Raw genomic sequence first — 14,865 nt, forward strand, 5'->3', positions numbered from 1 at the left:
AGTACACACAATCCAGGTAAGGAGATGCTTGTCGAAGATTTTCCGCTTTGCTCAGCATTACAGACCCTGTGGTGCAGCCATTACTTTGCTCCTGCCTCCCTCTCTTTTCAGCATTCCTTGTTTCTGGTTCAATCCAATCCCTGCCCAGATGCGGCCACTTAGTTCCATGGACACGGCTCCCTTGGACTTGGCTGTTGCTCTGACCTTCCTAGATTCAGTTCTAAGCTTTGTCTGATGTAGATTGACTTGTGGGCCTCTCCTGCATTATGGAATTCATTACCTGCTCCTGGGATTTCCATTGCATTGCCTGTTCTTGTAGCCAGTCTCTGGCAATGGAAAACAGAACCAGGGAGGAGGATGATAGGAGAGAGAAGCTATGAGAAGGACATGGGCTTGGGAGTAACAGAACCTATGATAAGAAATAATGAATTCTCTGCAAGAATGACATAATTGCACATTCATGCAACTGTCTTTAAGAATGTGCTGGTGGGCAAAGTGTATTTAGTAAGACATGGTGAATATATTAGTACAAACGATTAGTACCAGTAGCACAACTGTTCAAGATACATGCTCAGGTATGCTTTGCACAAAAGTAGCAGCACATCACAATATTTACAGTTTCATAATTCCACTTGTACTCTCTAATTATATCCACTAAAAAAGTAGCTGTTGGGACCTGTTTGTTTTTTTTTAAGTATAAAACTCATGACTCTAATTATCTGTTTCATGTCTGAGAGTATAATGACAAAAACTATTCACTTGGGTTTTTTTTTTCCTTTATTTTTTGAGAAGATAATGCAGCATTTTAAAATTTTAATGTGATAACATACGCCTGTATCATGACAAGCTATGTGGTGTTTGGCAAGTAATTTGTTAAAATGTTAAGTCTTGGCAGTGATAGGTCATCTGGATGACTCAGTAGGTTGAGCATCTGACTCTTGATTACAGCCCAGGTCACGATCTCACGGTTGTGGGATCAAGCCCCACATCGTACTCAGCATGGAGCCTGCTTGGGATTCTCTCTCTCTCTCTCTCTCTCTCTCTGCCCTTCCCCTGCTCACTCTCTCTTTCTCTCTCTCTTTCAAATTAAATAAATAAGCATTAAAGAAAAAACTTTGACAATGATTTATTCATAAAGGACAGTAGATTCAGAGTGAGTCATTTTCACTTACTTCCATTCAGTTACATATTCATGGACTAAGAAGAAAGAGTTGGAGTTACAGATAACATGTGAATTGTCTAACCCATATTCCATCTTTCCTATAAGTTCACCCATTGACTGTTAGGTCAATGATCTAACAGATGTCTTTTATAAATCCTCACAAGTCAATCTTTAGTGACCCTTTGTTTAATAAAATTCCTACCTTTGATGTCATAAAACATAATCATGAAGATGTCTGCATTCTTTACTCTTGTGTTGTTTCTTTAGGTTCTCTGTTTTCCTATGGAAAAGTAAATCCATTGTTTTTTTGCAGCCATATATATTAATATTTCATCCCTTTATCAACTTGAAAATGTCAAAGATTATTTTCTCTATAAGGCATCACGTCTTTTGCTCATCCCAGGAAGTTAATTGAGAATTTATATTCTTCTGTGGATTTTAGATCATTAAATCTTGATGTAATTCTTTACTCCTCCATTCCAAGCAACATACCACAGGAAGAAAATGGTCCTTCCTTATACTTTCCTCCTCAGTCCATCTGTACTAATGGGGAAGTTTTAAAGAGAATCTTTAACACACTGGCCTTGATTACAGAAAAAAAAAGAAAATATACAGTCAACATGCATCATTGTAACTCTGAAGAACCTGGGATGAGGCTGAAACTAGAAATTACACCATTTGGGCAATTCTTAAGATTGCCAGATTGTCTGATAGCAATTAGGCACCGTATTTTCCCTTCCATGCTCTCCCTATATCTTAGGGGCTAGAAACCTAAGAACTACATTTTCCCCAAATCCCCGACAGCAAGGCTAGAGTTATAGTCCACAAATGAGAGATACTCACATGAATTCTGAGATGCAAAAGAGAAGCAAAAGACATTATTGATTCTATGGCAGGGGTGGGCAGGAGTGTGGGCTTATCCGGAAGCAATAAGATTTTTTTTTTATTGAAATATAGTGGGCACACATTACATTAGTTTCAGGCTCAAAACATAGAGATTTGACAAGTCTATATGTTATGCTGTGCTCTCCACAAGTGTAGCTACTATCTGTCATTGTACAGTCCTATTACAAAACCATTGACCATATTTCCTATACTATATGTTTTATCCTCTTGACTTATTCATTCCATAACTGGAAGCCTGTACCTTTCACTCCCCTTCACCCATTTTGTCCATTCCCCTACCCACATCCCTTCTGGGAACCATCAGTTTGTTCCCTGTAGTTATGGGTTTGCTCCTGCTTTTTGTTTGTTCATTTGTTTTGTTTTCTAGATTCCATATATAAGTAAAATCAGATGGTATTTGTCTTTCTTTGTCTGACTTATTTCACTTAACATAATAATACCCTCCAGGTCCATCCATGTTGTCACAAGTGGCAAAAATCTCATCAATTTTCATGGCTGAATAATATTCCATTGTGTGTTTGTGTGTGTTTGTGCGTGTGTATCCATTCATCTATCAATAGATATTAACAGGCAATATGATAATAAACCTGAACTCTTTCCTGTGTATCATCCGCTCTCTGTTGTAGGCATTAGCAGTGGTTTCATACAATTATGTGCTTCCTGGTTTCTTCAATGCCGGTGGAAGCTTTTCTTAACCTTCACTTCTCCAGTTCTTCCAGTGATTTTCCAAGACTTTAATTTCCTGTATTAAATGACTTTTTGCTTTAAATACCTAGCATGGCTTCTCTTTAGCTATCTGAATCATGACTAGTACAGTTTACTGGCCCTTCCATGCTTCCCTTGTGCAACGTTCTAGATAAGTTTTAGTGAACCCTAAATTATATGTATGTATAGAGCCCTTTCTAATTATGCAAGTGTCTATACTTAATGGTCTTCAAAAAAACCTAATCCTGAACAAATATACATCTTTACTTGACTCCTGTATGGCTAAAACTCTACTCTCCTGCGAGTTGTATAATAAAACTGGGAAAAGTTTATGGTTTACAATCTTAAAAATCTTTCTTCAAATCTCGGCTTTAGTATTTCCTTGACTCATTGACTTAGTTTCCTTTTACTGACCACAAACTTGATGCCAGAAGCTGCAAGTACCTGTGATACCACAATGATTAAACCAGTCCCTGTCCTCTGCCCTCATATGCTTAAAATATAGCAGCAAAGATTAGAGAAACAGAATTTGCAAGGGATAAAACATAGAGGTAGAGTCAGGTACTAAATAGCTTTCCAGGTCATAAAAAGATTTTGACTTTATCATAACTATGATGAGGAGACATTGAAGAGTTTTTATCAGAAAAGTGATTTGATAAAATTTCAGGTTCTGAAAAATCACTCTGGCTAGTGGGTGAAAGTTGGATTTGATAGGAAGATGACTGGATATAGAGACCAATTAGGAAGCTGCAACATTAAACCAGAGGCGAGATAATACAGGTCTGAGAAGATAATCACAACTTGTACTATGGTGGGGAGCATAGGGATGAAGAAAAATGAATTGATTCAAGGAACATCTAGAAATTAGAACAAAATGTGGGAATTGTTTGGACATGTGTACTAAAGAGACCCAAGAGTCAAGGGTGACCCCAAAGTATAAGACCTTGGGGAACTAGATGAGTAGCAGTGTCATGATTAGGACAGAGGACAGAAATACAGGAAAACAAAGTGGAGGTGAGGTGGGGTGTGGATCAAAATGGCAGGTTCTGTTGTAGACATGTTGGATTTAATTTGCTGATGAGATACACATGTAGATGTGTCCAGTCAGCTGATAGGGATACATACAGGTTTGAAGTTAGTTTAGAAGAAAGGTCTGGTCTTAAAGATTCAAACATTGTCAAAATACGGACTATAACTGCAGCCATAGGAGTGAATCCATTCACTCACGTTCAAGTACAGGAAAGAAAGAAAGCTAAACTGCCTAGAAGCCACCATTATTTTCCTTCTTTTGGTTGTGTCAGAGGCTTACGATTTCGCTTTGGACAGAAACTTCAATATAAAATATGACGCAATTTCTCTAATTTCCCAATGTCTTTTATTTCAACAGATAAAATCACAACATAAAAAGATTAATTACATCACAAGTATTAACTGGATCATTAAATGATTCTAATAATTTACTACTACAACTGGTAATACAGTGGCATACGCATTCCTTACAGGGTAAGAATTCTCCAAGAGGGAAAACAAAACAAAACATTGTAACCACAATTATCTATTAGCATCTTAAGCAAACTAATTGCTTTTTAAAGGACAAAAAGTTTTTTCTTGAACAGTTATGTAGAGTCCCACAAAAAAAAGTGAATTTGTCTGTTACATGGTACATTACATATATATATTATTTTTTGTTTGCTTCTTAATTAGTCTTCCACTGTTTTCATTCTCTTTCAGTATTCCAGAGGTACAGCCCACTTCGAGATCTTTACTTCTACATCAGAAATAATTCAACAAGAGCCACAGTATGACTTTTAAATATATCCGTAAAGTTGAACTCTCTCCGTTCATGAAGCTCATGTTTGTACCTAAACGTAATATTCATGCTGAAGTTTTTTAAACTTTAAGAAATCTATTCCCAAATTCAGTCATACTGACAAAAATATGATTGCAATGAAACTTCTTTAACAGAATCCAAAGAAGTACAACTATTTTCACATCTCAGTGTGTTTTCATAAACATACTAGGGTTTTAAGCATCTTTGACTGGGTACTATTGAAATAAAAATAGTATTCACAAAATCATTCAATGAAGAGTACTATAGCGTCTACACTCCACTATTTATAGGTAAAATTTTCTTATGTATATATTCATAAGTTATCCAATAATACATAGCTAATTATTTTGAGAAGAGGATACTTTATGTTGAAAATGGTCCAAATAGAACATTTGCAAAGTGGAATGCATGCAGTGTTTTTAATATTTCTTACCAGATGGGTTCCATTTTGATGAAATTATATTGTTTTATTAATCATGAACCATGGAAAATGAATTCCACGTCCATGGAAGATGAATTTCAAAAAAGAACACTACAGTGTTCTGTAAACACAATAGAGCTATGTATCTGTGCAAAAACTGTTTACCAATAATCACAAAATGTGGCAAAATGCCACAACAATTATTTTTTAATCTGAATCAATTTTAGTGAAGACAAATTCAACTCCAACATAGGAATAATACATGTTCAGAAAGTTATAACAGTTAGCAATGGTTAAAAGTATTGAGCTGTATGTTCATTTATTGTCACATAAATAGTATTTACAAAGCAGCCACAACTTGAAATGAGAAGCTAAATGATGGGTTACATTTCTAAAACTGAGAATTTCAGCCTTCAATTTTGAGTTGGAGAAACTTTTCACTAAATGTGTATTTGGTTTTAAGAACACCTGGTGAACTCAGTGTTAAAGATTTCCCTCATCACTCGCCAAAATACTAATTATATAGCAAATTTCAGTTTATCACCTGGAAGTCATTCAAATAGCTGGTAACGTTCCCTGAAGGATTGGTCCATAGGAGGAATAATTTAAAAAAAAAAAAAAAAACAATACAGAAGAGCCTGCAGCTCCCTAGGGAAATTGGTGTTGGGTAGTCCTTTCATCAGATGAGGGGGCAGTGAGCAGCACATCACCCCCAGTCCATGCCCTAATATGATTTGAAAGGCAATTTATTTAGCCAACCACTTCTAGCAATGCTGATGTCATGTTGATTCCTTGTTCAGGTTTCCTTCACTCTGAGAAATAGTCAAAAGCATTCCTCTGCTTTTACTCATAATTTGACCTACCATCCAAGCAACTATAAGCAAACTGTTCACTGCCCTATCTTTGAATAGGAGTATTTTCACGGAGGCTCTGCCAACCAGGTTTCTTTCCACAGATCACACTGCAATTGCTTCCACTCGGATCCTCTTCTCCTGCCTTAAAATGGGAAATCAGGATGCACCCGGGAGCCCTTCTCAACCGATTTATACCTCTGGTCGGAATTCATCAACATATTTTCACACCAGAGCTTACTTACACATTGGTAGCCTCTGTGAAAGAGTCATTGGGACCATTGTTCTTTTTTACCTCCAGGTTCTTTTTAGTCTTGAACGTCACAGACACCTCAGAGTGAATGGCATCCAACCTCTGCTCACAGCGGAAGGCTGCTAGGAAAGCCTTTCTATAGTTGCTGTTCATCCAGCCATAGAGAAAGGGGTTGGCAAAGGTGGAGCACATGGCGATAATGTGGAACACAGTGAAGATGAGTTTGTACTCCTTCAGGTCTAGGACTTGGTTGTCAATGTCAACAGCGAGTTGGAAAGCATGGAGAGGCAACCAGCTGACTGCAAACACCACTACCACACACACCAGCATTTTGGTCGTTTTCTGCCTTCGCTGATGGTAGTGATCATTAGCAGCTCCAGGGCTGACATGGTTCTTAAGTTTACTCCAGATACGAGTGTAGGAAAAAGATATGATGCCCAGAGGCAAAACGTATAGGATCAACAAGGAAGAAAGACTGTAGATGGTGCCATAGATGTTCTTCTCCTCACCAGGCCACTTCTCAGTGCAGACCACAATCTCAAAGTCAGGAATAATCTCAATCAGCGAGTACTCGCGGAAGATGGCCAGGGGGCTTGCAAGCAAGGCACTGATGCCCCAGGCCAGGCCAATAATCAGGAAGCTGATTCTCTTGGAGATCTTGCTTTCCAGGTGGTAGACAATGCAACGATGCCGGTCCAGGGCAATTACCGTCAAGGTGATCGTGGACACTTGCACTGCCAGGCCCTGGGCATAGGGTACCAGGTGGCACAGGACAGGACCCATTTTCCACTCCCCCATTAAGGTGTAGGTAAGAGTGAATGGCAAGCACAGGGTGTTCACCAGAAGATCCGCCACAGCCAGATTGGCAATGAAAAAGTTGGTTACTGTGCGCATGCTCTTGAATTTGATCACTACGTGAATCACCAGAGAGTTTCCAATTACCCCGAGCAAGATGATAGAGCAATAAGCTAATATGAGGATAATCTGCACCTCAATCAGCATGGTGCTGTCTAGAAGCTCTGGCTCAGGGTCAGGGGCCAGCTCACCTCTAGGAGTGGTTTGCCGTGGATGGTACTTCTCCACCTTCATTTCTTCCACTGTCTGGTTCTCATCAGCCTCTGCACCTACTGGGCCCATTTTCAGCACCTAGCACAAGAATATACAATTAGAAGAAGAAGGAGAAGAAGAAGAAGAAGAAGAAGGAGGAGGAAGAGGAGGAAGAGGAGGGGGAAGGGGAGGAGGGGGAGGAGGAGAGGGAAGGGGAGGAAGGGGAGGAGGAGGGGGAAGGGGAGGAGGGGGAGGAGGAGGGGGAAGGGGAGGAGGGGGAAGGGGAGGAGGGGGAAGGGGAGGAGGGGGAGGAGGAGGGGAAAGGGGAGGAGGGGGAGGAGGAGGGGGAAGGGGAGGAGGGGGAGGAGGAGGGGGAAGGGGAGGAGGGGGAAGGGGAGGAGGGGGAGGAGGAGGGGGAAGGGGAGGAGGGGGAGGAGGAGGGGGAAGGGGAGGAGGGGGAGGAGGAGGGGGAAGGGGAGGAGGGGAAGGGGAGGAGGGGGAGGAGGAGGGGGAAGGGGAGGAGGGGGAGGAGGAGGGGGAAGGGGAGGAGGGGGAGGAGGAGGAAGAGGGGAAGAAGAAATAACATGGAGCAAGGAAAACACAAGGGTGACGCAAAGGAATATCACAAATGGATTGGTTTCATTTTGGTTAGGGCTCAAAATACATGTCCCCTGATCCCTGTAACTGCGCATAGTGTAACATTTTAATAAAGCAGGACCATTATAATAGTTTATTCACAAATATGGATGAATTAAACCAGGTCCCTGAAATGTATATTACAACAGTAAAATGTAATACCTATAGTGTAGACATAAATCCAGTGTGAATGCTACCAAATTGAGTCAATCTATTTTGAGTGGGATAAATGTTACAAACTTTACCGATTAATTTTATAACTTCTATTAAGTCTTCAAATTTATTTTAAGGTAGACAAAGAAAATTACCCTCAATATCTTAACTGCTTCAAATTTATAATTATAGCAACAAATTTCACAGAAAAGAGAAAAATATTAAAGCCCTTTGAGTGGGGCCTGGACTTTGGAAGTATAGCATAGAACACATAAATATAAACTGAGCATATTCCATTTTATAGCCATTTTTTCTAGTGTTTGGGTTAGTGTTAAAACTAGGTAGCCTGTGTAAAACGGTTGCTTTTTTTGAAGATCTGAAATAAACTTCCTACTGACACACAGCAGAATCCCACACAGGATCTACATGAAAAAAAAAATATGTCCAAATCTGAAGCATCTCTCTCTCTAACCTCTAAATATAAAAGTTTTGACGCTTTTCTTCTCCAATCACACGCCCTCAAGACTTTTCTTTCTGCATGCCCTACTTCAGTCAATGTTATCCCCATTGATTACACCATGGGGAAGGTTAAAAAGCAGGTAACCATTCTAGACTTTGTCAACTCATTTAGTCTCCACATTTAAGAGAACCCTCGACTGACTTTTTTTATCTATTTATTTTGAGAGAGAAAGAGAGTGCAAGCAGGGGAGGGGCAGAAAGAGATGGGTGGGGAGAGAGAGAATCCCAAACAAATTAATGAAATCATATATGCATGGTATCCGCAGATCGTGCAAAACAGAACCTATTCAAGAATGTAAGGGAGGGAAAATTAAACGCAGAGTACCTTGTGACCAGGGCTATCCACTGGAAATAGAATCACTATGGACTAGTCCTGTGGGAACAAGATCCAGAGAGAGGCTACTGAGGCATTGCCCAGAAGAGAGAGGGAAGGAGAAGAATACAGGGGATTCTCCATTCCTCTGCCCTCTAATTACCTGCCAATGCCTCCTATAACCAAACTCAGCCAAGTGCCCAGTGACTTGGGAGCCTGAAAATCTAGTCTGCAGGAGTCAGCCCTCTAGAGGAAGGGTAAGGAATGGAGCTGAGGGCCCAACTAGGCGCTGTCTGTGGGCTGAACAAATATGACTCACCTACCAATGTAGGTAGATGCTATTATGATTACTAAAAACCAATTTTATTTAAAAGAGGTTCAGAATTAATGACAGCAGCCTTTTGTCATTGTGAATTCAAAAATTACTAAGATGTTGAGCTCTGGATGTTTTTACAAACTTGAAAAAAGAATTTCACATTAGAAACCAACATATGACATTGTTTTCAGCAATCTGGAGACATGGGGGAAATGATATGATCACATTCGAATTTCAGAAAGACCATTTTAATGTCAGAGTAGGCTCTTTCTAGTAAAAGGCAAGAGCCTGAGAGTGGAGGCACTACCCCGTTGTTATTCCTCCCCTCTCCCCGCACAAATCCTGGTTCCTGGCATAGGTTTTAAAATGCTTGCTAAATGCATGTTATAATAAGTGTAAGCATCATGAGGGTGAAGCCATGCCTGGCATTTTGCACATGCTCAATTATTATTGCTAAGTGAATGAATGAATGAATGAGAAGAGGAAGTGAGATAAGTCACAAGACTATTAGAGTAACTGTGGTAAGAAATCAAGGACAAAGCCAATGTGGTAGGAATGATGAGGACCCATGAGAAAGGTGTATAAAATCAGTCTAAGGGGCACCTGGGTGGCTCAGTCAATTAAGCATCTGACTTGGTTTCAGCTCAGGTCATGATATCACAGTTCGTGAGTTCGAGCCCCACACTAGGCTCTGTGCCATCCTAGTGATTCTATTTCCAGGGGTTGGCCCTGGTCCCTGGGCTTTGGTCACACCACCTACTCCCTGTGTCTCTCTGGCTGGAGGTACTAATGACTCTGTGTTCTTGCTAATCCTTGAGTGACTTCAATATCCTCTGTTTGGCTTCCATCACTTGCATAATCAATTCTCCACATTTAATTTTCCCTCCCTCACATTCCTGAATAGGTTCTGTTCTGCATGATCTGCTGATACCAGGCATACATGATTTCATTAATTTGCTCTCCCACTAATGGTTCTGCACCAGCCTACAGAAGATAATCCCAGCTCCATTATATGACATTCAAAGCTCTTCTTGAACCCATTCCTGCCTACCTACCCTCTGGCTTCATCTCTCCTGACACGCCAATAGGTATCTTATGCTTCTGTCATACTAAACTACTTCGGATTCCTTCAATACATCAGCTTTTCTCATGCCTCTCTGCTTTCTCGTTCTGACCTGGGAAGCCTCTCGGTTACCCAACAATCTGTGCTGACTTCTAATACTACAAGAAGCACAAGTCCCAATGCAATCATTCCCCCACCACAGCAATCTCTTTAAGGACAGAAACTGAATCTTTTCCATCCATTGTGTAATCCTTAGCACACTAACATGTTAACAGCACCCAGTAATTTGGCAAAACAAATAAGAAGCTACAGGAAAGCATAATTCCTTGTTCTGATATGACATCCTTGAGCTTATTTTCTTGTTCTTAGGTAACCACCCCTGCAAGAAAATTGTTCCAAGATCGCTCTTAAATCAATCCCTGATTAGAGCATTAAAAACTGCCAGTCAGTATAGACCACAAGGAAACTTTCTATCTGAGGGGCCTACCACACACACACACACACACACACACACACACACACACACAACCTTTCAAGGAGCCTTACTGCAGAGAGAGAGAGAATTCCATATACTCAGATTTTGCTTTACTGATATTTCCTAGTTCTGTCTGCATAAATTTCAAATAGCATGTTCCAGGGAGCCTTGACTCTCTTTTGTATTTGCCTCCATTCTTTAGAAATTAGGGGGAAAAGTGCAACTAATTATCTAAATCTCGGAGTGTATATTTAATAGGCTACACCTTCTCCCTTAAACTAAAAGAGACTTTACAGAGTACAATTAATCAATGCTGACAAGTCATTAACAGGATTAACAAGACTCCATGAGGTCTGAGTTTGAGGTTTGCCCCAAGCTAAATTGAGAGTAAGCCTGAGATAGAAGGATATGAGTTTGTTTATTAACTTGTTTTCCTTTTTCTGTTCAGTTCCATTTTCTTCATTTCAAAGCCCCTTTATTTAAAACTTCTCTGCAGGAATGGTTATTGATCTACAGGCAATTAGCGTATGGATACCAATCACAGTTCTCAAGCACACTGTTGGCCCTCAGCCAGGGCAGAGGATTGCCCAGAGAATGCATCATTTCATGTTTAGGCTTCTGGAAACGTGGAAGAGGAAAAGAGATACATACAGGGAGCTGACTGATTTAAACTCAAAAGCACAAACATTAAAAGATAAGTAGGTGAGGGAAAAACCCTTTCTTTGAAACAAGACAATATGAAGCATTCACATCAGTCGGGTCTTTTAAGAACTGTGAATGGTGCAGTTTTCTTGAACAAGTGAATCTTTGGAGATTCTGTTACAGAAATATTTTCCTGTTTGTAGAATAGGAAAATGACTTCAAGTTTCTTTTTTTTTCTTCCAGAGATAAAGAACTTCAAATCACCCGAGTGACAAACCAGTTTATACTTTCACTGCATGTTTAAATTTGTGGGGCTTTTTTTTTTTTTTTGCAACAGTACCTTTATTGCCACAGATTGGCTTTAGTAAAACTTAACATCTGGTCAATCACAACACCTTCCAGGCATTTGTCCCAGGGAAAAATCCCAGAAATCATGCTACATACTCTATACTGGTTAGTCCTGGGGGAGGGGAGGGGACTCCAAGAATGCTGCATATAAGACAAGGCTGTTTGGTTCACAAGCAGAAAGTTGAAAATATTCACTGAAGAGTCTGGTAATAAATCACTTTCCCTATGTTTGGCCTTTCCTTGCAAATAGCATGGTCTATTTCATGTGCTTGCGTGTAAATGACATGCCCCTATTGCAAAACGTCTTAAAGCTTTTACTTTTGCCTCCTCCCTGTGCACCATATGCTCCTACCCAGTGGGTGAGCCCTTCTGGTGCAAAACCAGTGAGTGCTTAAATAAATGTATTCATTCTTGAACAGCTTTGGAGAATTCCAGATGACCTCTTGCTTTAGACAGGTGCTTGATTTTTTTTTTTTTTTTTAAGAGAAACAGTAACAACTTGCTGCTCTGGAAAGATGATAACCTCTCTCTAAGAAGGGTCAAGGAAATAGTGAAGAACCTTCAGCAGAAAGGGAAAATTCTAGCGAAAGTAGAAAATGGGGATGGCTATCACCCCAACCCCCACCTTCAGCCTAAATGAGAGAAAAAAAGTCCCCACACTCATGAGGACCTCCCCCATACCCTCTTCTCAGGACCAGAGCTCTTCTTTGGGGGTATTCTCGTTCGCCAGTGTGAATCAGAGTTAGGACTTACACTTACTTACCCGGTCTTGGCGTTTCTGCTGAGACGTGGAAGCAAGACGTGTACGGCCCGTCCGTGCAACGATTATCTAGCCCTCGGAGCTGAAGAGGGCACTGGAAGGTCCCCAGACGCAAGCCCAGTTCCGTCCGTTCCGATGGTGCAGGACCGCCAGCGGCGCGCGGAAGCGCGGCGGAGCGCGGCGTCCGCCGGGCAGTCAAGCCGCTGCGAGCTGGCGCTGCTCCGCTCTACCGCCGACCTCCGGGGCCAAGCGCGCTGGGGCACCGCGCTCAGCCGCACAGAGCAGTCGGCTGCGCTGGTGAGGATGCGAGGCTGGTGGGGGGCGGGGGCACGGGGGTGAGGGGAGAGGCAGCCCTTCCCTGGGAGAAACAACAACAACAACAACAACAACAACAACAACAGGTACAGAAGGGCTGGGGGCGAGGGTCCCGCCGCGCAGAAAGCTGGACGGGACGTTTCCGTGGCGAGGGAGGGGGACAGCGTCCACGGTGTCGCCGCTGTCTCCAGGTTTCGAAGCCCGTGCCGCGGGACCCGACTCAGCGCGGCGCCCCCTCGCGGATCCCAACTATCGCCTGCAACTGCTAGTTTCACCCCTGTCTCCGGCGACCCCCAATTGTGATATTTTGGCCGTTTACACCACTCCAACCTCCTTTCCCTTCCACGAACCCCTTCCTTTGCTCTCCGCTTCTCCGTTCCGCGAGAGATGGCCCTGCAAAAAGCTCCTAGATTCGGGGTTCACCAAATCAGGCAGGGAAAGTCGAGGGCGAAGGCGGAGCAGGGGGACTCAGGTTCGGGCGAGGGTGCTGAGGTCACGGCGCAGCGAGCAACAGGAGACCTCGAGCTGGAGGGAGGCAGACGTGGAGGCAGAGGGCCGTGCCTTGGAAGGGCTGAGAAAACCCCACAACTTCCAGCCAGGAGTTGCTTCTTGTTTTGCTTGTTTGTTTTTGTTTGTTTGTTTGCTCATAGGAGCAGAGTGGGGACCCGGACCCTTGCAGAGCCACAGAGGAGCGTCGCACAACTGCGCCAAGGACAAACCCAGGGCACTCACACCAGGGGCTGGAGCCGTCGCCGCGCTCCCACGGGAAGGTAAAACGAGTTCAGATGCCTGTTGCCCACCACTGACAATTCCCCTAACGGGTGTCTGCTGACAGTTTACACGTTGGGTATTGCGAGTTCAGATTCAAAAGCCGGCGGGCAGCGTGTGTGATGTGCACTCTGTCTTCCTGCAAAAGGTAGAATAGAAAGAGAAAACAATGGGTGACAAACAATCTTTCTCCAGTTAGTTGACTTCCTGATCCTTCGCTCTTTGATCGTGACCCAAGCCACTAATGCCAGGATGAGTGAGTGCCTGTGGAATACTCTAATCTTTTTGTGGGGAAGCCTTGTTAATGCCTTGAGCCATCAAGCTGAGTTAGTGGATCAGAGCAAAACAGGGTTATGGCATCAGTCCACGACGCTGAGGGGTCTGTTTCCTCGGGATTCCTCCCAGAAACTCTAGTTAGAACCATTCCTTATAGAAATTTGCAACCAGCCTCTCTGTCCCTTGTTCAGTTTTAGAGGGGGAAGCAGATCCTGCCAAGTTAGGAAAACAAAGGCCTGAAATTGGAAACCAAAGTCTTTCCTAACTAGCCCATGTTGAGGTTTTGCACACATTACTTTCCCTCTATTCATCAGTGTCTTTATTTCTGAAGTGACGATGGCCATTCTCAGTTCACTTGGAATTTCTCTTAAGTAGAAAAAAAAAACAGTTTAAACAACTCAAAATAATATTCTTTGCAAAAATATTAGTTATGGCTTCCCCTAAAGAAGATTGGATTTTCAGTCTTTTCTGGGCTTGCCCACACCTTCATAATACTGCATGTATAAGTATCTTTATACAGCTTAATCTGAAATTGATTATCTGGTTAATGTAAAATTATGCCTACAGGAGCATAGACATTATTTATAAAACAAAGCAGCTTGGGCTTCTCAGTTACCATGAAAGAAAAGTAAACTGAACTGGAAATATACAAGATGTTCCATATAATTCTACTTAAAATATTTTTGTAAATATTTCTTAACTTGGGGAAATATTCCTTGTCACGCCTGTGTTTTGTGCAACAGGTTCCATGCTTCCTAATATATTTGCACCTGTGAATAGTGAACTCTGTACCCAGGAGTTGTAATTTTAGAAGAGTAGGAGTGGCTTGAAACAACAACCACAAAAACATATAGAAAGCACAGAAGAGCAATCAGATTAATTGCTTCGGAGGGTTTGACTGACTTCGATGACATTGATTCTACAAACATTTTTGCCTCCCATACAACTGCCTTTTAAAAGCAGCCTAGCAGTCTTATACAAATATTTATCTTATTCCCTTACAGACATGCGTGTCTTAGGAAACACCCATAGTTCCACAGACATCTCGTCAGCAACTTTGAGAAGACTAAATGACCTCTCTCTCTCACAATAAAGTACAGAATTG

At 41.9% G+C, this 14,865-nt stretch overlaps 1 protein-coding gene across 1 annotated transcript; it reads right to left on the reverse strand.

The window, feature by feature from the left end:
• Positions 1 to 4,134: 4,134 nt before the first annotated feature.
• Positions 4,135 to 12,542, reverse strand: NPY2R (neuropeptide Y receptor Y2). The gene is made up of 2 exons (XM_015080652.3): positions 12,405 to 12,542; positions 4,135 to 7,275 (listed from the first exon to the last, which is right to left on the reverse strand). The coding sequence occupies exon 2, from the start codon at positions 7,264 to 7,266 to the stop codon at positions 6,118 to 6,120; it is 1,149 nt and encodes a 382-aa protein (XP_014936138.1). The 5' UTR covers positions 7,267 to 7,275; positions 12,405 to 12,542; the 3' UTR covers positions 4,135 to 6,117.
• Positions 12,543 to 14,865: the final 2,323 nt, after the last annotated feature.

This window comes from Acinonyx jubatus, chromosome B1 (genome assembly GCF_027475565.1).
Source record: "Acinonyx jubatus isolate Ajub_Pintada_27869175 chromosome B1, VMU_Ajub_asm_v1.0, whole genome shotgun sequence".
NCBI lineage: Eukaryota > Metazoa > Chordata > Mammalia > Carnivora > Felidae > Acinonyx > Acinonyx jubatus.